The sequence below is a fragment of the Tyto alba genome, unplaced genomic scaffold (assembly GCF_018691265.1).
Source record: "Tyto alba isolate M040663 unplaced genomic scaffold, T.alba_DEE_v4.0 Super-Scaffold_40, whole genome shotgun sequence".
NCBI classification, from domain to species: Eukaryota; Metazoa; Chordata; class Aves; order Strigiformes; family Tytonidae; genus Tyto; species Tyto alba.
The window spans coordinates 19,085,290-19,111,595 of NW_024881316.1; the positions used below are offsets into that span (position 1 = coordinate 19,085,290).

The 26,306-nt window shown below is 35.9% G+C and overlaps 1 protein-coding gene across 8 annotated transcripts in view; it reads right to left on the reverse strand.

Annotated features, from left to right (window-relative positions):
* Window positions 1-26,306, reverse strand: part of ADGRB3 (adhesion G protein-coupled receptor B3) — a 468,217-nt gene that overhangs the window by 14,894 nt on the left and 427,017 nt on the right. For 6 of the 8 annotated variants that reach the window (XM_042803555.1, XM_042803551.1, XM_042803552.1 and 3 more), the window contains 7 exons: window positions 25,966-26,032; window positions 23,725-23,810; window positions 20,015-20,113; window positions 19,511-19,682; window positions 12,463-12,558; window positions 11,054-11,093; window positions 7,888-8,531 (listed from right to left, as the gene is read on the reverse strand). In XM_042803555.1, coding sequence (XP_042659489.1) covers window positions 7,888-8,531; window positions 11,054-11,093; window positions 12,463-12,558; window positions 19,511-19,682; window positions 20,015-20,113; window positions 23,725-23,810; window positions 25,966-26,032 — 1,204 coding nt within the window. Of the gene's footprint in view, window positions 1-6,633; window positions 7,730-7,887; window positions 8,532-11,053; window positions 11,094-12,462; window positions 12,559-19,510; window positions 19,683-20,014; window positions 20,114-23,724; window positions 23,811-25,965; window positions 26,033-26,306 lie in introns of those variants that run through there. The other 2 variants (XM_042803556.1, XM_042803553.1) reach the window with 2 other exon arrangements.

A 26,306-nucleotide genomic window follows, 5' to 3' on the forward strand; every position in this document is an offset into this window, starting at 1 on the left:
GAGCTGCTCTCACTAAATGACTAATAAAATCCCTCTCCATCTCTGTAAAACGACAAATGCCCAGTTTTCTCCTTATTCAAGTCTACATTACACCACTACCCAATTAATTACATGAGATACTCCTGAAGATATATTGCATTGTGCAAAGTATAATTGAAATCAGAGATACCATATTATAGTGAGGGCTACAGCCATGTTTCCATTAATATAAAGCTTTATTATCAGCAGTTTATAATTCACCTTGAGATTAGATTTGACATACAAGATTTTAGCCTGGGGAGGATTTTTTCCCTAAACAAAATTAAGGAAAATTTTTTTTCTGGCCCTCAGAGATATAAAAGTGGAATGTGGATAGACAGTTTTGATTTAAAATGCCTCTTGTCTGTGTATAACTGCATAAAACCTGAGATTCTGAATAGAAGATTATGTTGGCTATTAGTTCATAACATGATCTAGACATAAAGCAAATCAATTTTCATGAAAATTTATATTAGCTCTTTAATGTGGGAATTTTAAGTCTTTAAAATATGCTAGCAAATTTAACACATCAACACACAGCACAAACGTGACTTCAGAGATACCAATTTAAAACTATTCTGGCAAATTTTTCTGGTTTGTTACTCTTTTTATAGGGTAACCTGCATGTGTATTTACTCAATCAATGAAACCCATTTGTTTTGTGTTTCTGAAGGCTTGAGGGGAAGCAAAACATTTCTTAGATGGCCAAGCAATTGAAAATATGTATATAGTTAAGATAACTGCTTATAATATAAAATCTGAAAATAATCTGGAAAAATTTCTGAAGTCAGAGGAATCTGAGACCTACTCATTCAAGCAAAAGAAAGAGGGTTGTTATAGAGCTAGCCTTCATTTCAGTAAGAGTCACAAAATTGGCAAAATCTGTCTCCATAGCTTATTGAAGAATGAAATGAGGAATGGGAGGGAGAGAAATCTGAGATACAGAATGCCTGAAAATAAATGCAATGTGAAAACTTGATAAAGAGGAAATTCCTGTGGTATTCATCTCTCTATTTTTGTTCTCTCTCTCTTCTCATATCATAAATCAAAATGACTTCACACCATTTTGCTTTTGTTCTGCCTGATGCTCTGGTACTTTATTGACAAGATTGACTGTTTTAATGGCGTATTTCTTCTCTCCTTCCCTGCTCCAGTTTTTTGTTTTTTGTTGTTTTTTTTTTTTTTTTTAAGACCTTGCTCCTTCCCTGATGATTTTATTGCATTCTTCATAACACTTCCGTTTTAAGCTGCTTCTTCATTTCTGCCATCTTTCTTTTCCCTTTTTCAGCATGCCTGTCTTCCTTTTCTCTCCACTTTATCTATACCTTTACTTTTTCTTTGCATTTCACTATCTTTAATGTATCCCTTTATTTTCTCAGCTGTAACAGTTTTTCTTCCCAAAGTCCCACATCAGCGATTTGGCCAAGGAGCTCTGAAGTTTACTTTCTTTGAATGTATTAAGAGCTCTTGTGAATGAAGACAGGATTATTTTGGGCATACAATCAATTTACCATCTAAGGGCTTTATGTCTTTCTCTGCATAAAAACCTCATATCAGAAATAAAAATAAAGAAATAAATAAGATATGAGACTGGAAAGAGAATTCCAGTCCTTTACATGGTAAACAGTTTGGGAAGTCCTTTCCTTCCTGTTCTTATAAAGCAGATGCTCTTTTTTCCCTTTAATAAATGCTTTCATTCCCTGTCTTTGCATGCTCTTCCTCTTACAATAGTTAAAAGTCTTTGCCTCCTTTCAGCTCTTTTTTGATTTCTGTTCACATTACACTAAACATAGTTCCCTTGAACGAACTCATCATCCTTCTTCCACAAAGGTAACAATGCAAGTCTCCTCGCATAGTCAGGCAGCAGATATCTACTCTCTCTTCCATTTTTCCCCCCTCCCCAAAAATTAATTACTTATCCTGGAGATATATTGCACAGATCAGCTTCTTCCTCTGCATTTAAACCTCCTAACCTTTCCTTGCATCTAAATGGGAATGCACTAATTCACTTCAAAGTAATTTCATGTTAATGAGCTCACCACTCCAAGTGTACATTTTCAAAACAAAAACCATTCCAAAAGAATGTGTCAGGAGTGCTTTCCTCATTAAAATCAAACCACTTTGAACTGAAGGAACACACTTCAAGCCACTTTGATGCCAAGGTAGCAAAGCCAGTTTTAATCCATGCATATAAGGGATGTGCAGGAGATTAGCCAGATGTTCAATTACTCCTCCTAAGAAACTCCATGGTGTACTAATATGACTGCCTGTGCCTATAATCACATGAGTACTGTTGGGTACATACCAAATAAAATGAAAAATCACTGACTTGCACATTGGGAACCTGCAGATCCTTAAATTTATACTTATTTGGGCAATACTTGTATGTAAATATTATGGGATTCTCAGACTATCTTTTATAAAGATTAAATTCTTCCATATATAATAAAGCATTTGATTGTTCCCAACTAAGCATTTTCTTAAGGAAAAAATATGCAGATACAAAAACTAGAAGAACGTTTGTGACACACTGTAGGATTCATCTGACTAAATTCAGGACATCAACATTTTTGATGTTTCTGTCTGAACTACTCATTCTGACTTCCTCTATGGCACCTAAAGAGAGGCACCTGCACTGAAGGCATGTGATTTACTTCATATTGGAGCACATGTCTAAAGTGGCCTAAAATTGCCTATTTCTCTCCATTGACTCTAAAGGTGAGCCAAATGTGAAAAGCTCTTTTTACATATCAGAAGGGGAAAGCCTATATTTAGATATCTAATGGTAGGACTGATGGACCCTCCCTGCAGAGTTAAAAATCAGGACATATGTTCTTGTGCTGATACTATAGTTGTGTTCCGAAACATCCATCTCCAATGATCATAATGAATACTAAGACTCAGTCATAGAACCGTAGATTTGTAGAATGGTTTGGACTGGAAGGGACCTTAAAGATCATCTAGTTCCAAACCCCCTGTCATGGGCAGGGACACCTTCCACTACACTGGGTTGCTCAAAGCCCCGTCCAGCCTGGCCTTGAACCCTTCCAGGGAGGGGGCAGCCACAGCTTCTCTGGGCAACCTGTGCCAGGGCCTCACAAGCCTCACAGTAAAGAATTTCTTCCTAATATCTAATCTAAATCTAAGGTCTTTCAGTTTAAAAACTGTTACCCCTCATTCCCTCATTATACTCCATGATAGAGAGTCCCTCCCCATCTTTCTTGTAGTCCCCCTTTGAGTACTGGAAGGCCCTAGAAGGTTTCCCCAGAGCATTCTCTCCTCCAGGATGAACAACTCTCTCAGCCTGTCTTCATAGGAGAAGTGCTCCCTCCCTCTGATCATCTTCGTGGCCCTCTCTGGACTTGCTCCAACAGATCTGTGTCCTTCTTGTGTTGGGGGGCACCAGAACTGAACACAGCATTGCAGGTGGGGTCTCATGAGAGCAGAATAGAGGGGCAGAATCACCTCCCTCGACCTGCTGGCCACACTTCTCTTGATGCAACCTGGGATACGGTTGGCTTTCTGGGCTGCAAGCGCACATTGCTCGCTCATAGTCAGTTTTCCATCCACTATTATCCCTAAGTCCTTCTCTGCAGGGCTGCTCTCAAGCCACTCATCACACACCCTGTATTTGTGCTTGGCATTGCCTCGACCCATGTGCAGGACTTTTCACTTGGCCTTGTTGAACTTCATGAGGTTTACACGGGCCCACCTCTCAAACCTATCAAGGTCCCTCTGGATGGCATTCCTTCCCTCCAGCATGTTGACTGCACCACACAGCTTGGTGTCATCAGCAAACTTACTGAGGGTGCATGTGATCCCTCTGCCCATGTCACCAACAAAGATGTTAAACAGGGCTGGTCCTAACACCGTCTCCTGAGGAACGCCACTCGTCACTGGCCTCCACTTAGACATTGAGCCATTGACCACAACTCTTTGAGTGTGATCATCCAGACAATTTCTTATCCACCAAGTGGCCCATCCATTAAATCCATGTCTCTCCAATTTAGAGACAAAAATGTCGTGCGGGACAGGGACAAATGCTTTGTGTGAGTCCAGGTAGGTGATGTCAGTTGCTCTTCCCTTATCAATCAACACTGTAATCCCATCGTAGAAGGTCATCAAATTTGTCAGGGATGATTAGCCCTCAGTGAAGCTATGTTGGCTGTCACAAATCACCACCTCCTCTTCCATGTGCCCTGGCATAGTTTCCAGCAGGATCTGCTCCATTATCTTGCCGGGCACAGAGGTGAGACTAGTCAGCCTGTAGTTCCCCAGGTATTCCTTTTTTCTGTTTTTAAAAATGGGGGTTATGTTTCCCCTTTTCCAGTTAGTGGGAACTTCACTAGACTGATACTATATCTCAAATATGATGGATAGGGGCTTAGTCATTTCATCCACCAGTTCCCTTAGGACCTGTGGATGCAGCTCATTAGGTCCCAGGGACTTGTGAATCTTCAGGTGCCTTAGATGGTCTTGAACATGATCTTCTGTTATGGTGGGCAGTTCTTCATTCTCCCAGTCCCTGCCTTTGCCTTCTGCATCTTGAGCAGTGTGTCTGGAGCACTTGCTGGTGAAGACTGAGGCTAAAAAGTCATTGAGTACCTCAGCCTTCCCCATGTCCCAGGTAACCAGGTCTCCTGTTTCCTTCCAGAAAGGGCCCATATTTTCCCTAGTCTTGCTTTTATCACTGGCATAACTACAGAAACTTTTCTCGCTGGCCATGATGTCTCTGGCCAAATTCAATTCTATCAGGGCTTTAGTTTTCCTAAACTGATCCCTATCTGCTCAGACAATTTCTCTGTATTCCTTCCACCTGTCCTTGCTTCTACCCTCTATAGGCTTCAGTTTTGTGTTTGAGCTTGTCCAGGAGCTGCTTGTTTGTCCATGCAGGCCTCCTGGTGTTTCTGCCTGACTTCCTCTTTGTGGGGATTCATTGCTCCTGAGCTTGGAGGAGGTGATCCTTGAATATTAACCTCTGTTTCTTCAGAGAAGTGAAAGGGGAACTGCCCCTAGAGAGAAGAAATCCATGTTCTTTTATGTTAGACTTTGGGTGGGACAGCAGTATGAGCTGATAGGAGAAAGAGGCTTCCTACTGCTCAGGATCTTCTTTAGAGATGGTCTAGTCATGCCCTGTCTGGAAAAACATGGGCAGAATAATCTTGAACGTCCTGCTGCAGGTTTTGCTGCTCCATAGTGTCTGACAAATTTTGTCTTTTGAAAGGTTTTGAGATCTTCTAAAAAGGTTTTGAGATCTTCTAAAATTATAATTTACTGGACATCAAAAATATTTTGAAAAAAAATCCCTTGCCCTCCCTTCTTTATTTCATTTACGGCAGCAATGAAAGTTAATCCAGCTGGTCTGTTCCTAGGCAATAGAATTTTGAGGCTTTACCTCAACTTTTGCTTCTTACACATGGCATACATAAAATCACAATTACATTCTTTATCTGGTTGGATCTGCCTATTTGGATCTGTTTGAGACTCTGCTTTTGTTCTATGTATAATTATTTTCATGTTCCTGTCTTCAATTCACTGCAGCACATCCTTATCAAAAGATGAAGTAATACTATATAATCAAGTAGTGTTGAGAACCACAAAGGCAGACGTAAAAGCCTAAAAAGTTCCTTTCATTTCTGATCTGACCTAACACATGTTTTTTTCCTAATACATGGAATTGTGTTGGGTTTAGTTAGGGTTAATAATGTAACAGTATGCATGTTTCTGGACAAAAATACAGCTTTCTAAACCTAATATGTTTACCAAGTTAGAAGAGACTAAATATTTACTACCATATTTTATTACATTTTACTACATTTTATACTACATACTTAGTAGTTTCTTCTGAGCATAAAAATGATATACAGAATGGTGATTATCTATGGTGGGTAGGTATCTATACCCCATCTGATAGGTAAGCTTAAAATATGATACGAATACAGTTTAAAAAACAAACTCTAAAGGAGCAGTACATTATATTCATAGATTTTCAGGCACATTTTCCAAAGTGGCCTCAGGAATTGAAACTCTGTGTAAGATGAAGCAATTAGTGTTCCAATTTTTACAACTTAACCAAGGTCTCCTTTTTTTAGGTCACCTAGATGGCCTTTATCACAAATTGAAAGAAAGAGGCATCAACAAACAGTAATGAGACCTCAGCTGCAGTGGATGGTATGGTGGCAGCTACGTCTATTTTCTCAAGGGATTATGAACTTTCCCTTGATATCTCACCAATGTGTCCAGTCGTAACCAGGCTGGATTTGAGTTTCTCTATTTGACAAAAAGTATCTGAAAGATGGTATTATAGATAAGTAGGAGATGATTCTGCTGCAAGGTGACTTTAGCTATCCTGCTTCTGGAGTTGTGTTAAATTGGAGAATTCCTGTCACCACCTAAAATCTATTAACTAATGAATCTGAGATGAGGGCAGTAACTTTTTTAACAAGGCAGACTTGCTTTGGAAAAGCCTGTCTATCTGAGTACTCAGTAGGCAAACACTTGCACTCTTTTAGAAATAAGTTTGAAAATCTGTCCCAAGATTATATATATTCACTTCAACACCAAAGAAAAAAGTGGATACAATGTGATTACTTGCAAAACCCTACATTTCATTTTCAATTATTTTTTTCAGTTAAACTATGTCTTGCAAAACTTTTGATAGTACACACACAGTATAAAGAGAAAGGGAAATATTTTACTTTCAAAGCTTGTAAAGGCATCTCTTGAAAAGAAACTAAGTTCTGTTCTGCCCAAACTTTCCAGTCGATACACACATACAACTGCAACTCTATTTTAAAAGAAATATCCCCAAGTATCCCCTATTCCATGAAGTATCAGCTACAGTTCTGTGTCTAACAATTGAAAAATTATGTAAAGTTAGTGCTTCCCTACACAGACAGGTCCAAACATTGCAGGGTAATAGCTAATGGCTTCAAGTTTACACATACAGTAGAATTTTTCTGCATTTGTATCTTCTTTCAGAGAATAAGTACCATATATTTCTCATTTGTCTTTTTCTTTCCCACCAAATGCTACATTTCATAACATTTGAAATGCTGGTGAAGTATATTTTCAAATCTTAAGGAGGCCAAAATATGAAATCATGTCCACCTCAGTGTTGGTTAAATAAAGGCTCAATAGGAATGGCAGTATTTGACACTTAGGTCTTAAGAAATGATGTAAATAGCTTTCACTTTTATAATGTTTAAATCTCACAGTCAGATTGTAGTAATGAACTGAATTCCTTTTAAAGGCTTTTCAGTTAACTTTTGCAATCTGACTGGAATCTAGGATTCTCCACATGCAGTCCACCTTTACCTACTGCACACATCAGTTGTACCAGTGCCTGCACACACACGCAAACATATATAGAAAATAAATCAGTAAGTGGTGAACTATTGGATGGAAGAATCCAAGATTTACACTGGTGAGAGCAGAATCAGACTTATCGTATTTGAGACAGATATGATTGTCATCAATAAAATGGCAAATATTTTCAACTGCATGCACTTGCAGGTAGGGTCAATGATTATCATTTGTACCTTGCAGGAAAACTTTTTCTTCTCATAGTTACACAGCATTTTCCAGTGGACTTTACCTGGTAAGTCATGAAATCCTTTGCAGTTGTGTGGAATGCTAAATCTCCAGAACTATGGAGTTTCATGCAGACTGGCTCTGAAACTTTAATCTTGTTTTCTAGGTATAAACACTTCTGATAATAAGAGAAATATGAACAGCAGTGTATGATCCCAGACAATAATTTATACTGAATTAAAACATTAGCTTCACCCCTTAGAGACAAGACACAATTTATTGTCTTATCATGTAGCCAGAACAACAGAGCATGCATTTTTTTTATGCACCACTGACCTCTAAAGAACTCATTGATATTGTAGATCCAGTTTCACTTCTTGATAATCCTGCATTATCATCCAGCTCTGAGGCAATGAAATTCTTCACTGCTGTGCGGGGCTCAAATGGTAAATTCTGCATATGTTCTTGGGTGGGAAGATGCTGGTCTAAATTGATATTAAATTGGTCCATTACAGAGGGATTCATATTGAACTCTGGATTAACTTTGTAGTGCAACAGCCTTTCATGAGGCAGTGTATCCATGCCTATATTAATTTTGCTCTCATCTTTCAGTGATGGCTGGGTATTTACTGAGCCCCGGGGCATGACTATATAGTCGCTTTCTATCATCCGTTCTTGAGGGTGGACTATGTCCATATCTGCACCTCTCAAATTATCATCAGTGCATAAATACACAGTCCTCCGCAGCTCACTGTTGTCTTTTTTCAAGCACTGATTGGCCAGTTCACTCATACTCATAGGCATGTGGAGACCTGTTGGTTGCTGGATGATGACTTTGGAGATGATGTTTCCAGGCAAGGTAGAATAGCTCATTGCTTCAGGGTTTGGTCCCTTCTCCTCCTCTTCATCATTTAGTGAAATTCTAGAAAGTGTTCCTGTTATAGTAGCTGCTCTGCAAGGTCCAATGTCTTTATGAAGAACTGTGGGTCAGAGAACAGAATTCTTATAGCATGAAACCATGTCTGCCTAACACTGCTTTTTCTTGTGGCTTTATTTAGCAACATTTCCTTTACCATCTTCTTAACTCTTTTCCTATCCATTTAATAACTTTTATTCTATAATGATTGTTTTGGGACGGTGGTTTGTTGTGTTTGTTTGGGTTTTTTTGTTTGTGTTTTTTTTTTTTGTTTTTGTTTTTTTTTTAATCAATATCTGTTAATCTACCATATAGAACTGACACAGATCTCTCACTAAGCCTCAGTCATTTACATAAATTAAAACCTCTCCTTCATTTATTCCTACTGCCTTACATAGATCTTAGGTGACCTACAGCTTAAGCAAAAGCCTGTCATGTGGAACTCTAAGGGTTTTCCAAAAAAATACGCTATGACATCTGTACTGCCATTATTAACTCCACATAGCCTACTGGAAAATGTCAAAGAGATTGTAAGGCAAAATCATTTTGTCAATCCATTGTAATGACCTACCATAACATTATAACTCTGAACATGTGTTCCTGAGCTCCTAAATATTCCTTTACAGTGACTTTTTTAAACTCTTCTGTGTTCAATTTTTTTTTTAAATAAAAGTGACAAAAAAGTGACTGCATGGGGAAGAAATTCCATTGGCATCAGAAATTCTATTTTGCTGCATATGAAAAGGTTATAAACAATAAAAACATGTCTCATAACACAGTCATAATCCACTTATGGTGTAGGCCTAGGCCTTCCTGATCAAACCTGTAGTAACATCCAACAATTTTTTGTTGGAGTAAGCTCCACATGTAGAAGTTATTAACCCTGCCATAGAATACAAAATTTCCAGGAGAACTGCATTCAAAAGCAAAGTATCTATTCAATCACAGTTATTGATCTTAAAAAATAAATTGAAATCTGTAATTCAACATTTTTAATGAAAGAAAAAGCATAAACAGTAAGAAAAAAAAATAATAAAGTAACCAATTTCTGGGCTGATTCCAGCTGGGTGCAAGGATCTTCTTTTCCCTGTTGAAAATATTTTAATTCACACCAGTGCTAGTTTGTACAATAAAATCCAGCTCATGGGCTAAGATATTAAGACAACTTGAAGTATCTTAGGTGTTACAGCTGCATCCCTTTTGGTAGCCTGAGGGCTCTGATGACCCAGATCCCCCCGTACCTGTCAGTTCACTGCCATGTTCCATAGCAAGCAGCTCGTAAGACAGCCCACTCTCCCACCTCACACAAAACTGCCTCTCATTTTACATTATGAAATGAACAACTTGCCTCTAAACAACAGGGCACAAATACCTGGCTTTGGTGTGGCTGCTTCACTGTTTCCAGTCACGCTTGTCAAGATATTTCAACCAGTGACCTTTTATTAAATCTTTCATTAAAAGAAACAGCTTTTAGATGTTTATCTAGTAAAAGTTGTTCATAACCGTATTCAAAGTCCATTGCCTCAAGGATGCCCCTGATGTCCATGCCACAGAGCTATGTTGGCAAAGGTAAGAAGTGGGAGCTACATGGACCCGTGCTGGACTTTTGTCTGCACTTGATGGTGACAGACGTTCATTTGTGTTACAATGTACTATCCTGCTCCCCTCAAAATACACGTGCATTATTAGCAGTTTGTTAAAGGTGGGTGACTGGAAACTCAAACTTTGCCTTAACAAGATCAGCCTTCTTAGCTCCCCATATAGCCAGTGAAGAGACAGTGTCCTCCAGGTGGGTGATGCAGAACAGCTGAGTCAGGCTTCTGCCCTTACTCACCCTGTGCAGAGGACACCCTCTCTCTCTTTCTCTCTTTGTTGAAAACAAAGGGTATCTAGGCAGGACTCCCTCCCTAGGTAAAGCTGTTCTTTGGGAATATCTCCTATATTTAAAAATTTCTATAAGGTTTAAAGGGTCATTTATTTTACAATGTGCTTTATTTAAGCAAGATTGGCAAATAAATTGCTTAAAATACGTTATTTTTAATTTGCAGAAATAGACATAGCTGACTCATTAAAGATCACATTACTGAAATGTCTTAAAAAACCCAACTTGTTCCAATGAAGTGGAATCAAATTTCATTTTCCTGATTCCATGTTGCTTAAATTACTGTTGATTTCACTTAGAGCCCTAAAAAATTGACTCTCTTTAAAACTACACTAATTTATGCATCCTTCATATACCTAGCTTTAAAGATACACTATGCTATTTTTTTTTTTTTTTTTTTGTAACAAAATAACTGTTTCACATATGCTTGTGTACCAGGGCAAGGAAGTTTTTTTGTGTAAGACTGATCTTTTCTGCAAAACCATTTGCTTTCTAATAGGCAATCATACCTTTGGCTGCTTCCCAACTGCTGAATTCTAGTGAAACGCTTTTGTAGGAAAATTAAATAAATGTATTTGTACAGTGGCATCATTTTTTGTTTACATTGATAAATTTGTATTGTAAACAATTTTCTGGTTTTCACTTCACAAGGAACTAGTACAAGACTTCTTTTTGTTGGCTAAATGCTCTGTCAATGTTCTTACCTGACCGACAAGCAATGTCCACGTCCTTTTCAAAATCAGTCTGTAACAAGAAACAATGAAACAGGACAACCATTATTAACAGAAAACTAAACCACAATATCTTTTTGCCAACTAGCACTTCCAAAATATCCTACTTACAGAGTCATAGTCTCTTAAAAGTGGTTTCTTGTTGCTGAGAAGGTGAAGTGTATTGTTTTATAACAGCAGAGCTTTACAAATTTTCCTAAAGTATAACTGGGTGGTTTTCAAAGTATGCTGCCTGACCAGAAAAAATAAAATAAAATAGGTGGAAGTAAAGTATATAATTTTAATAAAATGATACAGTGTATAGTTTTTTTATGTCTATGGAAGAGTAACTTCTACATGTCATGGAAGGATCATCTTTAAGGAAGTTTATCATAGTAATTTTATAAACAGAAGTATGGAAAATAGCCTGCAATACAAATTACTGTGAATAAGTGTAATCCAATTAGTCCATCCTGTCTGAAACTTCATTAATTTGTTATAATGTGATTATTTGTTATGTAACATTCTGTCCATCCTTGATACTAATGTAATCATGTAAAGTTTGTACTCCCTGAAAACAGCTATTACTTATTTTATTGGGCAAAAAGGAATTGTAAGGGCTAAGAATGGATTTTAAGAGTTGAAAATCCAAGCACATTTTTCCCAGTTAATCAAAACTATTTATCTTGCTACAGAATTCAAGTTATGTTAAATTATGTTTTTATTTCCATAAAAAGTATATTACATGAAAAATGTTTAATCAAACTGATCTCCTTCTTGCTTGTGAAGTGCAAACATTAGATTATTTTTTAATTCATCATTTTTTGAAGGGCATCTGCTTGATGATTCTTGCATTTTCTTAGGGCCTGATCCTGTCCCCATTATAGTCAATGACAAACTGTCATTGAAAGTGAAGGGACCAATATTTTTTCTTATTAACTACTTAACAGTAAATCCAATTTGTCATACTAACCCATTCACTACCTCAGTAATTCAAGCCACTCAGTAGAATCCCCCTCTAGAATCTCTAGCACTTTCTCCTTGTCTGAATTAGTTTGAGAGAAACATTTTTCAATGCTTCATGAAGGGAAGACTCTCAAATGTGTCAGTACTCTTTACACCAACAGTAGGAAAAGTCACGATATATTATTAGATTACTTCCTCATTTTCTTGTGCAAGAATCTTTTGTCATAAAGAACACTGGTGGAAGATAATTTACTGTGTTCCACTAAATGATCACACCAATAATTTAAAACTTGCCAAGAGATTTAAGCAAGCAGATAATGACCTAAACAGACTTACGCTTAAAAATGGTGTTAATATTTCAGCTGTGCATACTTGCCATGTACTGTACTGTAAGTTTTTTCTTTTGGATAGGAGTCAGAGAAAAAAATAAAGCTAACCATGATTTGAGCATGTCCATTAGGAAAAGAACTTGAAGAATCTGCATTGATTGGATCCTGGCAATTTCTCAGTCGACATCTGAATGCATCTTGAACCTGTGAAAACAATATCTTATACTGATTCTTGTGCAACATCATGTACTCTACTCCTATGCAATACTAAATTAAACTGTATGGAATACAATGCATTACTTTTGTTTAGCGTACTTAATAAATCAGAAGCAGTTAACAAAAAAATGGTTATTTCTGCCGTTTCATATATTTGCTACAATTTGTGGCTGCTGCGAAGTCTGTCAGTCTAATGCACCAAGACCACAGAATTAGATTTGCCTATGGACAGAATTAACTAGTAGTCAGTGATGATCTTGTATTCAAACCAAATATTTATTGGGTGATAGTATTTGGCTTTGTCTTCTCATTTGGTTTGGTACAGGTCTGATAGCAGGATTAATAGGTAAACTATTAGCCATTGAAAAATAAAATGTATCTTCTGCTTGATAAATGTAAGATTCTTGAAAGACAGTTCTTAGCAGTTATTATAATCAGATACATAGTGCTCTCCTAATTATACTTTAAACAATAAGCCAATTTGAATCCTGATTCTAATCATAAACTCTAACTCCATGTATAGGGAATCTCATGCATCTCTTCTAGGACTAAAATTCTTCAGACCAGGTAAATATCTTCAGTGTGAGCATAAGAAGGACTGTTTGCAAAGAGTCTGGTTTCTTGAAACAAAACCAAAAAAAAAGAGAACTTCTCAGAAATTACTATTTACTAATATAATCTATAAAGTAAATTTGAAGACTTGTCCCTAAAACACAAGTATATTTGAGGAATTTTCATAAGAAAGGCTTTTTCTTTTACTTTGATTTTGGGGAGAATGCATGTCTAAAGAAATGTTCCTATGCAACACTTATGTCAGAAAGATGTGGTTCAACAGAGAGGCACATTCAAAAGAAAAATGAGGTTCCTGTTTGCTGACAGTAGAATAGAAATAAATTCTGCTGCTTTCTCACACATACCATAATATGGACATCAAGGCAACTTTTGAATTGAAAAGGATATTTTTAACTATACTTTGAAAGTATACAGAGACTATTTAGTTGAATGCAAAACCTAATTTGTTTCACTTCTATATGTATCCTCAAATGTGTACTAATATAGCAATATAATCTAAGTTTTAAAAGGTGAATTTTTGTTCCATAAATGCGAGTATCCATATTTGTAACCTGATTACAAGATGTGACTTGGAAAACGTGAACTCAGTTGGGTAACATCCAACCAAAATAAACTAGTAAAATTTTCTGTTTGAATATGAAAATACTCTTAATGAAATGCCTACAAAAATCTACATTCCATTTATTATCCATAGAAATTACTTAATGTCTTATTCAGAATAATTAAAAGGGAGAAAATCATATTCTACTCATGGACATTTTGTGATCAGAAAAGGATAATTCATTAATTGTTGCTGATGAAAAGGCATCCCCTTTCAATACATCATATTCTACTGCAAGCAGTATAAGAGCTTTCACAAAAAGGAAAATAAAGTAGAAAAAGTTATTTATTTTTGTAATTAGGAAGCATTATTTTAAAGTGCTCAACCCTTAAATGAGTAAGAGTGCTCTGCAGTCTTGGTAAGTGACTGCTGCAGGTGGAGGAAGACTAATACAAAGCAGAAAGAAGAACAAAGCAAGGTGGGAAGGTTTGGATTGATTTCAAAACACTGAGATTTCCCAGTTGTGGTAGGGTAATGTAAAGTGTGCTTGACCTGTATCGTGACTCAGATTTTGATTTTAAGCATTACACTTCCTGTAGTTTTCCATGTGTTTGACATTAATTTAATCTGGCATCTCCCAGTTGTTGCAAATTTAATTCAAGACTTCTCTCACTTTATCAATGTTGAAGTAAGGTCACACTTCAGGATTTTGTGCTCTTGGATAACCACTGGCATAGTGATTTGACAAAAAAAAAAAAAATAAAAAAAAAATCCTTCCTTACAGAGTATCCCAAGATGGGCTGAATCTCATTTCAAGCCTCATGACACTTCAACATAAAGCATTATTACTTCGGAACACACTACGTGACCTCTCACTCTATGGGCCTCATTTTTGGGACTCTGTTCATGAAGCTTTCCCAGTTCAGATAGATTCAGAGATCTCAAGAATCTCATGTCCTACTTTCACTACCTTCTATATTAAAACAGTGAATCTTGATGTTTCTTACAATGTTTCTGAAGTGCAAGCAGCATATGATTTGAACATGTTAACAGAATGTCAAATGTAGCTGTATCCAACATATCGACATATGTTGCAATTTCTAGGTGTCCTCACACAAGTCAGAAACAAAAAGGTTGAACTTTCTAAATACCAGCTTGTTTTTCTAAACTGCTTTCTCAAACTTGTTGTTTGAGTATGTAAAAACTGTGCTGTCTATACATTTTACTTTAAAACACAATCTTGTCCCCCCCCAACATCAAACTACAAGATTTTCTAAGAGCCAGGCAGAGCAGGAAACACAGATGCGATGAACGTGCGGATACCAGGGAAGTGGTTTCCTTAGCAACAGTAACCAACTCCGAGCTTTTGTAACTTACCCTCTCCCTACTCATGCTCTCTTTATTTTTCTCCTGCAATACAGAAATGTGGGCTTTAGATGCCAACGATGCATTTAATCCAAATGCTCTCTAGTCAGCAGAGCACAGCAGAAGGAGAAAACACATGTGGGTTCCTCCCATCACCATCATTAACAGGAGTTACTCAGTGTGATTTAAATTAGCTTTAGACAATCTCTTGTTCAAGCAGGTCAGGAAAACTGTTTTGCTCTGATGGAGAAGCTTCAGCACCAGCCTCTCCTATCATGGTCTGTTCTGACACATGCCTAATCATATTTCAAGGCCCAATTAGGTATTTAAAGAGCAAGAAGGAAAAAAAAAACAAAACAAAACAAAACAAAACTAGGCTCTCTGGACTAAGAAGAGAACATAAAGCAATAATACCTAACTCTTACTTTGCATTTTTCTTTCCTAATTTCCAAATGGTCTATAAAATATCTCATGCTTAAGAAGTAGTATATTTATCTTAGAAGTTAGGAAACAGAAGTATAGAAAGATTTAATGTCTTTCCAAATGGCATTGATGGAGGGCAGAAACAGACACAACACATCATTTCTAGTTGCATGTCTTAGTGAACCTCTCTGGCTTCCTTATGCATCCCTTGTCACACAAGATCATTGATACAGCATACTAGATCAAGTAAAAAATGTTTCCATCATTTATGTTTATATCAATATAACTAAGAAGAAAAACACAGGTTTTATATATATCTAATTGTAAAAGTCTGTGTCTTTTTGTAATGTAACAACAATAAAGGCATAGTAGAGCAGGGCTGTCTTCTTCTTTGTTTGAATTTTACGGTTATATATTCCACCCCATACTTTTTTTTGACAGTTAGAATTATTGTTTTGCCTGTGCTGGCATGCTATAAATATTAGATCAATCCTATAGGCTATAACTGAGATAGCTTTGTAGCTGTCATCAAGAGTGACAAATATCTTGGCAGGGTTTCCCTGACAGGCACTGGCAGAACAAAATACTTTTGCAGACAGCATAAAGTAACAGACCATTCTTTCAGCTGGGTAGGTACCCTGTGCAGTGCAAAGACTGCATGATGGCCACTATCTCGGTTTGTACTCACCTAAGGGTGTCTGGAGGTAGAAAGTCCGACTCTCTAGAGCCAGACTGAAACATATCTTACTGGAGTTACGTCACTTTCTGTGTATGAACTTGCTGCTGCAAACTATTCTGTATAAGTGCAGACTTCACACATTAAAAAAAAAAAAAAGTTTCAAGTGTATCAACTTTTATTTCTTTGATATTCTTGAAGAACTATTAATTTTCTTTTCCCATATGAAAGAAAAAAATTACCTTCATTTGTTCCTCAAGTGTTTTACCTAGTTTACCATTTAAATCTGGAGGACTAAAAAAGATTCAATGTGTTCTGTCAAATAGAGTTCAAACAGCAATATGCCTAAGCTTTTTTGTCTTCCACCACCACCACTATCATCATCTTGACTGGAGATAATCTACTGATCAGTGACTAAATTGTCTCTGTACATTTACCTCTGCCTAAGTTGTCATGACTGTAGAAAAAACTCCTTCCCCTTTTTGATAAGGGTTGAACTTATCAAACATAGGTGCTTCTTGGGCCTCATTAGGAAATCTTCCCATGAGATAATTTTTTAAAATACCATGTCGATAGATTGATTAGCTGTTTTATCAAATGCCTTTCTTCTAGAATTTCAGTATTAGGACCAGGAGGTATAACTATCAAGACTGGCTTGTGGGAACAACTCTAAGTAATTAAATGAAGTAATGATTCTTTGCAGTTAGATAGGATATCTAAATGTGATTTGTTAAAAGAGTAGTGAATAAAATAAACCATAACTAGCTGATTGCCTACACACAAACAAGATTCTAAATTCCTGTGTAAACATCATTATCAGCAAGTATTTTTGCATACTGCTTGCACTAGAACCAGTGAGTTAGGTGATTCAATTCAAGGTGCTCTATCAATATGAAAACTGACTTTACTTATAGAAAAGACTAATTCCACCTCTATCACCACAGTCCTACCTCTAAGTTGGGTCAGACAAGGACATTTCCATGAGAAGTTCCACACTATCAAAGCATTCCCTGGGAATGAAGCATTTGCAGCAACTAGCATGTAGGGAACCTGTCTTGAATTAAAGGCTGGAGCATTGTGGGAAGATGCCCATTCAACTTCATCTTAAGCAGTCAAAATATTTTTTCCAAATAAACATCTGCATTACTGCACTGACGCAGGCTTTAATATCTGATTTTTTTTTTATTTTATTTTAAACAGTGCTATGCTATGTTGTTTTCAGAATTTCTGATGGATTTTGGTCTGTTTTTTAATGAAATTAATGGCTGATAACAGGTATGTGTTGCAACCTGTCTGCATCTCCACAAAGGACATAAGGAAATGGAATGAAGCTGCATCAAGGGAAGTTCAGATTGGACATTAGGAAAAGTTTCTTCACTAAGAGGATGATTAGTCACTGGAACAGGCTCCCCAGGGAAGTGGTAACAGCACCAAGCCTGCCAAATTTCAAGGAGTGTCTGGATGATGCTCCTAGTCATATGGTTTAGTTTTAGGTAGTCCTGTGAGGAGCAGGGAGTTGGACTCAATGATCCTTATAGGTCCCTTCCAACTTGAGATATTCTATGATTATATGATTCTGTGAAAAATAATGATGTTTATACTGCTTTGTTTTTGAAGGTTTCATCTGCAACCTCGAGCTAAAGATATGTATTTTAAAATAAAAATGGTTCCTTGGGACAGTAAATGGGAGGTGATATGCTTTTTCCAGGCTAATTAATATATCCTAATGGAAATATAGATTTCATAGACAGGAAAACCAGTATGGAACTGCCATTCTTTCTACTGAAAATAGTTGCAGTGTCTTACTGTTTTACTAAAAGAATATATGAAATTATGGCTTTCAGTTCTACAGATGAGAATACCCTCTTTCACAGATGTAAATCATAGAGGGGAAAGAAAATGATGTAGAAAATAAGGGGATAGCAAGATAGTTCTACATAAAATAGATGTCATAAGAATTATCCTTATTCTGCACATATTTTTATCCTGAACAAAAAGAAAAAAGGAAAAATAATAAAAGAGAAAAGGTATTAAAGGAGGTATGCTCCTTCCACTATGAAAGCTGATAAACTAAGAAAAACAAAAGTGCATAGGCTCTATCATCTTGAATAAAGTGGGATGGATGAGCACAATGGAAGGTACTAATTTCTGCAAGGTATTAATAATTTTTTTCCCTTAAAAATTGGAAACTTAATTATTTAATAAGATAATCATTTATGCATACCATGGGGGATAGCGATAAAAAGTTCATGCAAAGTGGTACACTGCTGGAAAATTAAAATAAATTGTATCATTCATAATTATTTTTCATTAATATAGTGAGTTTCAATGTTTAAAGGGTGTGAATGGTAGGAAGGGAAACCACTGTGTGAGATTCCTCACTCAGCATTGACAATAAATTTTCTCGAAACATTTCCCTGGTTTTTTAGTCCTGAAGTGCTTTTGAATAATTCTTGCCAATCACAAGGAACCATGCTAGACAGTGTAATTTGGTTTATTGGTGTGCTAAATATCCTGAATTTGATAAATGGCTAGCATACAGATATGCTGGCGGATCAGGTTACTGCTCTCCCGTCTGGCTCCGCCTGCTCATTTTTGATAGACAATCCCCCTACCACAGATCTGCCAGCAAAGCTGTTGTGTTACTGCTCTCAAGCCTCTGATCTCAATAAAAATGTAGGGTTAGTTAGCAGGTTAGATAGGTTAGAGAAGCTGTCACCAGAGGCAGATTAAAGAGCACTTGTGTGGTAGCTTTGACATCAGATTTCAGTGGTAATGAATTCTGTGGTGGGTGGAACTGATATGTGAATGGCACTATCTTTTTCCTTGTTCTCAAATCATTCATCTGTCTTCATCCTCACTCCCCATAACTTAAGCATGTGACCTTAAGTGTGTACCTGAGTTTGCAGAACTCATAGGGTAGACCTTCACCAATGTAGCAACTCATCTCCCTGTGTCCTCTTTCAGGGACAGTGTAAGCAGAAATTGTTTTGTGTTTGTATCAGTTTTAGAGACTGTAAAAATCTATAGCTTTTGGTCCTCAGGATAGGGGCATTCATGTTAGCATTTCCCTATACTCACAATATTGGGAAAGCCTAACACTTCAAAATAAACTGAATTTGGGATTAATTAAAAGCCACCTTTGATTTAGTGGGTACAGTTTTATACTGAAACTGATATTCTACACCTGGAATTAACTGATCTTCCCCTTCTCTCTTTCACTTGTTCCTCTATATCTCACCATAAAATACTTTTCTTCTATGAAATATATTTCCTCAGAGCGAGCTGTATATAACATTAAAGAGCAGTTGAGAGATTAACAGGAGCACAGGCCTTTAGAAAACTGGGAAGCCATTCCTCACCTCCCTTCGGAGAATACAATGGACCATGACAATAACAAAGCCTTGCAATGAATCAAATACTGCAAAAAGTATCTGAAATAATATTGATCTTTTGTCTGTCATGGCGAGAACTGCAGACATCCAAGTCAGGGCTAGAAGTGGCAACACCACACAGGAACTCCAAAGGGATGCCCTATTGAAAAAAGAGATAAAAGCAGCATTGTAATATTGTAAAAAAAAATATTAAAAGCTCACTATTAAAATAAAATATATTTAATGATGGCATTTTATCAAGTTAACTTGAAAATCACAGACAAGAATGTAACAGTGTCATACTTTATGTTCTAAAGAATATCCTGTATTCAGTTAATAAACACAGTTGAATTTTTTTTGTTGTTAAAAAAGTATTTAAATGTGCTCAGCACTCTATACAGTGTTAGCAAACACAGTTGTCATCATCAAACTATTGTCTCACATGCACTGTATAAGATTTGTAACAAGAAGATGTAAATGATCAGGACTAACATGGCATTACTGGCGGTGGTGGCTGACAAAGCTGTTGTTGAAACTACTCCACACTTGGCACATTTGAGCGTCAAACCGCTATGAGGCTCACTCATCTGACTGCAAACAAACAGAACACCCACAAAAAGAACAAAATATTGAATTGTCACCAAAAAACGTTGCTACTGAAATTTAGCTTTTAAATATGACGTCATGCAGAAAAAAGTAAGTAGACTTATTCAGGATGAATTCTCTATGTTGTTGCAAAACTATACTTTGTACTTTACATTATTGTTAGCTTTAAACGTTAATGCTGTGGGGCTTCATTTCATGCACACTATTTCTTCCATATAAGCTAAAAAAGGCCCCAGATGTCAATTGATCAAAACTGCTCAGTACACTGAAGTAAACATAAGCACGTGCTAGGATAGACACACAAAGTGAAATCCCTCTATTCAGACCTGTTAAAAGACTGCTGTATCCAAACTTGCTTGAGAAAGAGTGTAGGACACTTAAAGGAGGAGTATGAAGTATGTACAATTACAGAGCATTAATAGGAAAAGAAAACTGAAAAATGTATTCAAGCATCAAATCAATATGGGTATACTGTATAGTCAGATCTGTACGGCCCACTAACATCTGGAGTGATTTTATTCATGCCATATAAAGGTCTGAATACAGGGCTTGAAATGTATGGAATCTGATGAAATAAATATCAGTTTGTACTAAAAAAAGGGTGACCTGTTTTGCATTTTAATAAAACACAGTACACAAGCATTAAGCTCAAAGCATTTCATATGGAAAATTGTACCTCAACACCTGTCAGAAGAGTTAAAGGGCAAAACCTGAAACTTAAATTTTGTTTTACATACAGAATGCATTCAAATTCCTGAGCTGACTAAATAAAGACTTTTGCTATTAATTCTCTTTCTGCTGTCAGAACCAGGAATAACCACAGCTGACTGAAATGCAACAGGAAGGGTGCTTTACCTATTCCCAGCTAGAAAGTGGTCAACATGGTGAAAATAGGTACACTTCAGTATTTTCCCAGTTATTTCAACCAATGCAACTCCTTTTTATTGCCAAATCCAGCATTCACAAGATTAGCATACTGCCTGAAAAAACATTGAACTCTAATGGTTTCCATTTTGATAAACCAAATGATGACTTTCCATAAAAAAAAAGTGCAGTATATTTTCCATAAAAATGTAGTTATTTTCCATAAGAAAACAGTGAGAACCAGGACCTTGTATAAGGTGATTTTGGGGTATGAAAGAACTCAGTGAATCCATACCACTTTACACCAATTAAAGATCTCCATTACCGAATGAGCTAGAAAAAAGCCTTGAGGAAGCTTAAACTAAACTTGGGAAAATACTTTCTGTCTCTCTTTGGCAATACTTCAACACTACCAGACAGCATTATTCTCTTTACCTCTATAAATCTGTTCTGGATCTTGCAAATAATAACAATTAAATAAATAAATAAATAAATAGATAGATAGATAAATAGATAAATAAATAAATATTATTATTATTATTAATAATAATAATAATAATAATAATAATAATAATAATAATAATAATAATAATAATAATAATAATAATAATAATAATAATAATGGAACTTGATGTGTATATAAACCAAGTATAATCTTTCTGTCTGGGCATATATGTATGCTATTCCTTATGCCAGGAAAATGATTGAGATTCATCAAGATGACATAGCCTTTTTTTTTTTCCCACTTGTTGATTCTCCATATGCTTATTAAGGTGGTAAAAAGCATATGGAGTTAGTATATTTTGCCTCATTCACTGCTTTAAACTGTACATAAAAGATTTCTACAGCTGAACTTTTGACTGAACTTTTGACAGGTATGTTTGCCAGAAAGAATGAAGTTGCCTTCCTGAGCATGGCTGGCAAAAGAAACTTGAGAAATGAGTGACAATCCCCTTTTTACTAGAGGTCAAAAGCTGCACCAGTTTCTATGCCCCAAAGAATGACTCAAGACTCACCATCTGCCAAGTAGTATCAAGGAATGCTGTTGCCAAATCACCATCTCATACTATAGCAAAAGTTTAGACTGTTTCTATTTAAGGTATCTATATGCTTTCCCAGAATAGCTGGATTGTTTCTGACCAAATAATTTCTAGTTCTTTATACAGTCATTTTAAAATAAAATATCTCTTTACTAAGTTGTACAGTTAGAAAACAAGTTGTTTGTTTCATCAGGAAAGTATGCTATAAGCAAATAGATTTCTATATCTTACAGTTGAGTAGCTAGAAAAAAAAAGAAAAAAAAAAAAAAAAAAGTGGAGTTAAAATCTAAGCTTAGATATCCTTAGAAAATGTACAAAGCCAAACCCATGGCTACTCCAGATTCTTAAATCACTTGAATTAGAGCAGATGTGAATTTTAATTGTTGATTACTAAGTTATTACTACTCTTGAAATAATTTGGGTAGTTTTAGAACATTCTGGATTTCATCAGTGTTACTGTTGCACAGTTAAGAACGTTGATGGAGCAATGCAGACAAAAGTAAGGTTAAGGAATTAATACTTTCTAATGAAAAAGGAGGACAAGAGAAGAAATAGAATGAAAGTTTTTGGTACATATTTGTCAAAATGATGGGGAGAGAGCTGAAAACAGGAAAGATTTAATTGAATTAATATTAAATGCAAATCCCACAGCTGAAGTATTAATCATAAATTTGCTCATATAACCAATGAATTGAACTTATTAGGAATGCTACTGTTAGTGAAATGGTAAAATAATTCAAATTGAAGCTGTAATAAATTTACCCATAGCAGTAATACACACTAAAATGATGATTTCATTGCTTATCATTGCTAGAAATGCAGACATTGATGGTGTTAACTACAAGCTGGCCCAAAAGACAATACTAGAACATGTAGCTAAAAAATGATTACTCAAAGTTTAAATATACTTTCATAGCATTAAGAAGGTGATGATGCACTTGTGAATTATTTTTCTCCAATATGAAATGAATCCAGTTTTGCTGCTGCAGTACTCAAATCATTGTAAAAAGGTTTCTGATACCACCACTGTCGTAATCCTTTATTCTCATGATAACAAACAGACTTTGAATGTAAATGCAAGTAAATAATCAATAACACAGAATTGCCATTTACTGTTTTTATTTTTTAGCTCTTAAAACATGGGGGTTTACTCCGAAATTCTGTTACACTAATTTAGAAAATATACCTATGCAGATATGGATATAAGAACAAAGGCAAATTCTTCACATAGTCAGAATGGCAAAATAACATTGACCTCAGTAATGGATATATTGCTGTAAAACATACTTTATAACAGTTTACACAAATGAGTAACATTTCCTATCATAGTAATTAAATTTGATAGCTAGACAAAAATAATCAGTTCCTTCAGTACGCACAATTCATAGAACTCTTTTCCTAACTGTAACAAATTTACATGTGTGACAATCTTGTGAAACCGTCTCTCAGATTTGTTTAATACTCATTAACTTAACACTGTTGTACTTGTGTTTTATTATGTTTAGTTTGTTTAGTTGCATTCCCTCAGGATAATGCAACGGCAGCTTTTGAGATGAATGGAATCTGTTAGACACACTGTTACACTGATATAAAAGTTCAAAGCACAATCAGAAGAATTTTTGGTGAATATCTGTAATTGAAAATTGGTGATACAATTTTAATATACTTTAAAATAACCCAGTTGTTGCTTACCCTGCTCTGTGTTTGAGCTTTTTATCTAGGATTCCATCTCTGGACACAAGTTTATTAAATACTAAAATGCCAATCACCATGTTGACCTGCCAAAAAGAAAACAAAGTTGATCTTTCAGTGCCTGAAAGAAAATATTTTATCCTATTACTTCAGAGAAAGGCTCTTACAGGCCTTCAAAAATGTCTCATTACATTTCTGAGTATTCCTTCAGAAATTGTGTAGCACCATCCCTGAGCACACCAAAAGGCTGTATTCTCAAATGGGTACTACATACACACACTGCAACAGGTTTATTTTTGAATCTTGAATTATTCCTGGTATCAAGTTATATGTATAGATGTCTGCTGACCAGAGTAATATAGCTTTACTATTTCCTCAGTTTTTATTGTAACAATATATCCTGTTCCAGGAAAACCACTGCATTTAAGTTTTGTGCACAGGAAAGAGCTAGTCAGAACACATGATGACTGCAACTGTGTTCCTTTTTAAGTATTTATGGCCCATGTGGGTGTTCCCACTTATTCAGAACCAGACTGTGGTTTTCCATATCTTCCTGCAGATTAGTCACTATCTATGTCATTCACCAAAATGCCAGTCTTGAGCCTTGTTTGACTGAAGTTTCCTTTTTTTTTTGTGGGCCAGATGAATGCCTGGGGTAAGTTTGTTTAGCTGCATGAAAGTAAATGGTGTTATGTTCACATACATGGGTTGCAGACCTAACCTGAAAAAAAATTCAAGTGTTTCAGCAGCCAGACTTTGGCACTTAATGGACATACTAATGGCATTTAATGGACAACTTAATGACTGTTATTATCCATTTGTATTATTGAACTGAACTCTATGAACCTGTCTCTACATGGCCCTACAAAAAGGTAATATCAAGTTCTGAATCTATTAAATAAATGTTCCTTTTTTTTTTTTTTTCATTAGAAAAGGGTAATCCTTTTTTCCTTTCAAACAGATTTTTCAAGACCTGTGCCAAAGTACCTAATTGTTGCCAGTCTGTACTGCCAACTCTTTTCCAGCTTTTCTTATCATCACTTTATTTTCAGCATTTACATTTTTCAGCTGATGTTATATAATTCTTTTGCTTCATACACTTAGGCTTAAGTGGCTTCATGGAACAGCTCCTTCCACAGCTACTAGCTAATGGTAGGGCAAACTGCAACTGTGAACTTCAAACATCTCTGAACAAAGCTTGCCAATTACACAGAGAACACAGAGTTCCATGTGAAAATTATGACTGGCTTTTTGTAAACATCCTTGGCTCCTCTATCATGACAGGGACTGTGAGTTGTACAAAAGGATCCTGGCTTGCCTCCAGGCAATGATGAGACAAACTCTATGAGAGTAGTAAACATCCATTTCAGGAAAATCTAAGTAGCTAAATGGCTATATCTTTGATGACTACTAAGACTGATTCCCTTTGCAAGGGAAAATCAGAAATAATCAGTGTTGATAGAGCTATCTTAGTATAAAATAGGTGGAATGGAAAGAAGAATCAGATTCAAAATCTGTAAGGGAAAAATGCTAAACAAATTATTGTAAAAAATCCATACAGACTGCAAAGCAGATGACTGATGGCTGAAGGCACATGTAGGATGTAATTAATTTTACGCTGAAGTAGACACCTGAAAAACTTACGGTTTGAGCCCTAAAAGTGCATATTTTTGTCCAGTGACAATGAAATATGGCTGGGATAACTAGCTTGGATGCAGAAATCTACATTGAAATGTCTACAATTAGGCAAGGTGAATCCTACACCTAAATGCATTTCCAGAGATGTGGAAGATTAATACACAAATGAGTAACATTTCCCAGTAAAAAGCAGTAGCCATAGAGAACTTGTTGGCTGGTTCCACTCCTTCTGTTGCTTTTGCTGGCACAGCAATACACTGTCAAGCAGCATTCTATCAAGACTGTCACTGAACTTCACAAGGCAGTGTCATTTGCGTAGATGCTACTGATAATAACTCAGTGATGCCTGTAACAAGTTTTCTGTGCCACTAATCAGTGCATTATCCTTTCACAGCTTACTGTGTAAACATGGAGAGAAAACTGGTATAAAGTAGTGATACAATTAAATGAATCATGCATTCAAAATATTGAAGTTATGTTAAACAATACTGAGCTCAGTATTTACAACAAAATGTAATGCTATGGTATAGTTAAGCTTTTATAATTTAAATATCATATTACATCATTTCATATAAAAATACTGGAAATTATATTCATGTTTACCAAGACAACAGCAGCTGCAGGTCCAACGAAAGCATAAAGTAGCCCTCCTTCAAGAGACAGCCAACAGCTGGAAAGAACAATAGAGAAGAACTAACACAAATTAAAAATAAGTATAACACATTGACAAGAAAACATTTATAACTGCTAGAGCATGAGATTCTTCAGGGGTATGTTCACTTCCACATATAGAGACTCATATGCACATACAAAAAAATAATTACTTTGTTGATATGATGAATTAGAGTTGAAAGTTGTTTCCATGATCAATTGTTAATGTTTCAAAACTCGTGACATGAATTATACATATACTGAAATGTCTTAAATGCATTAAGAGCACAATA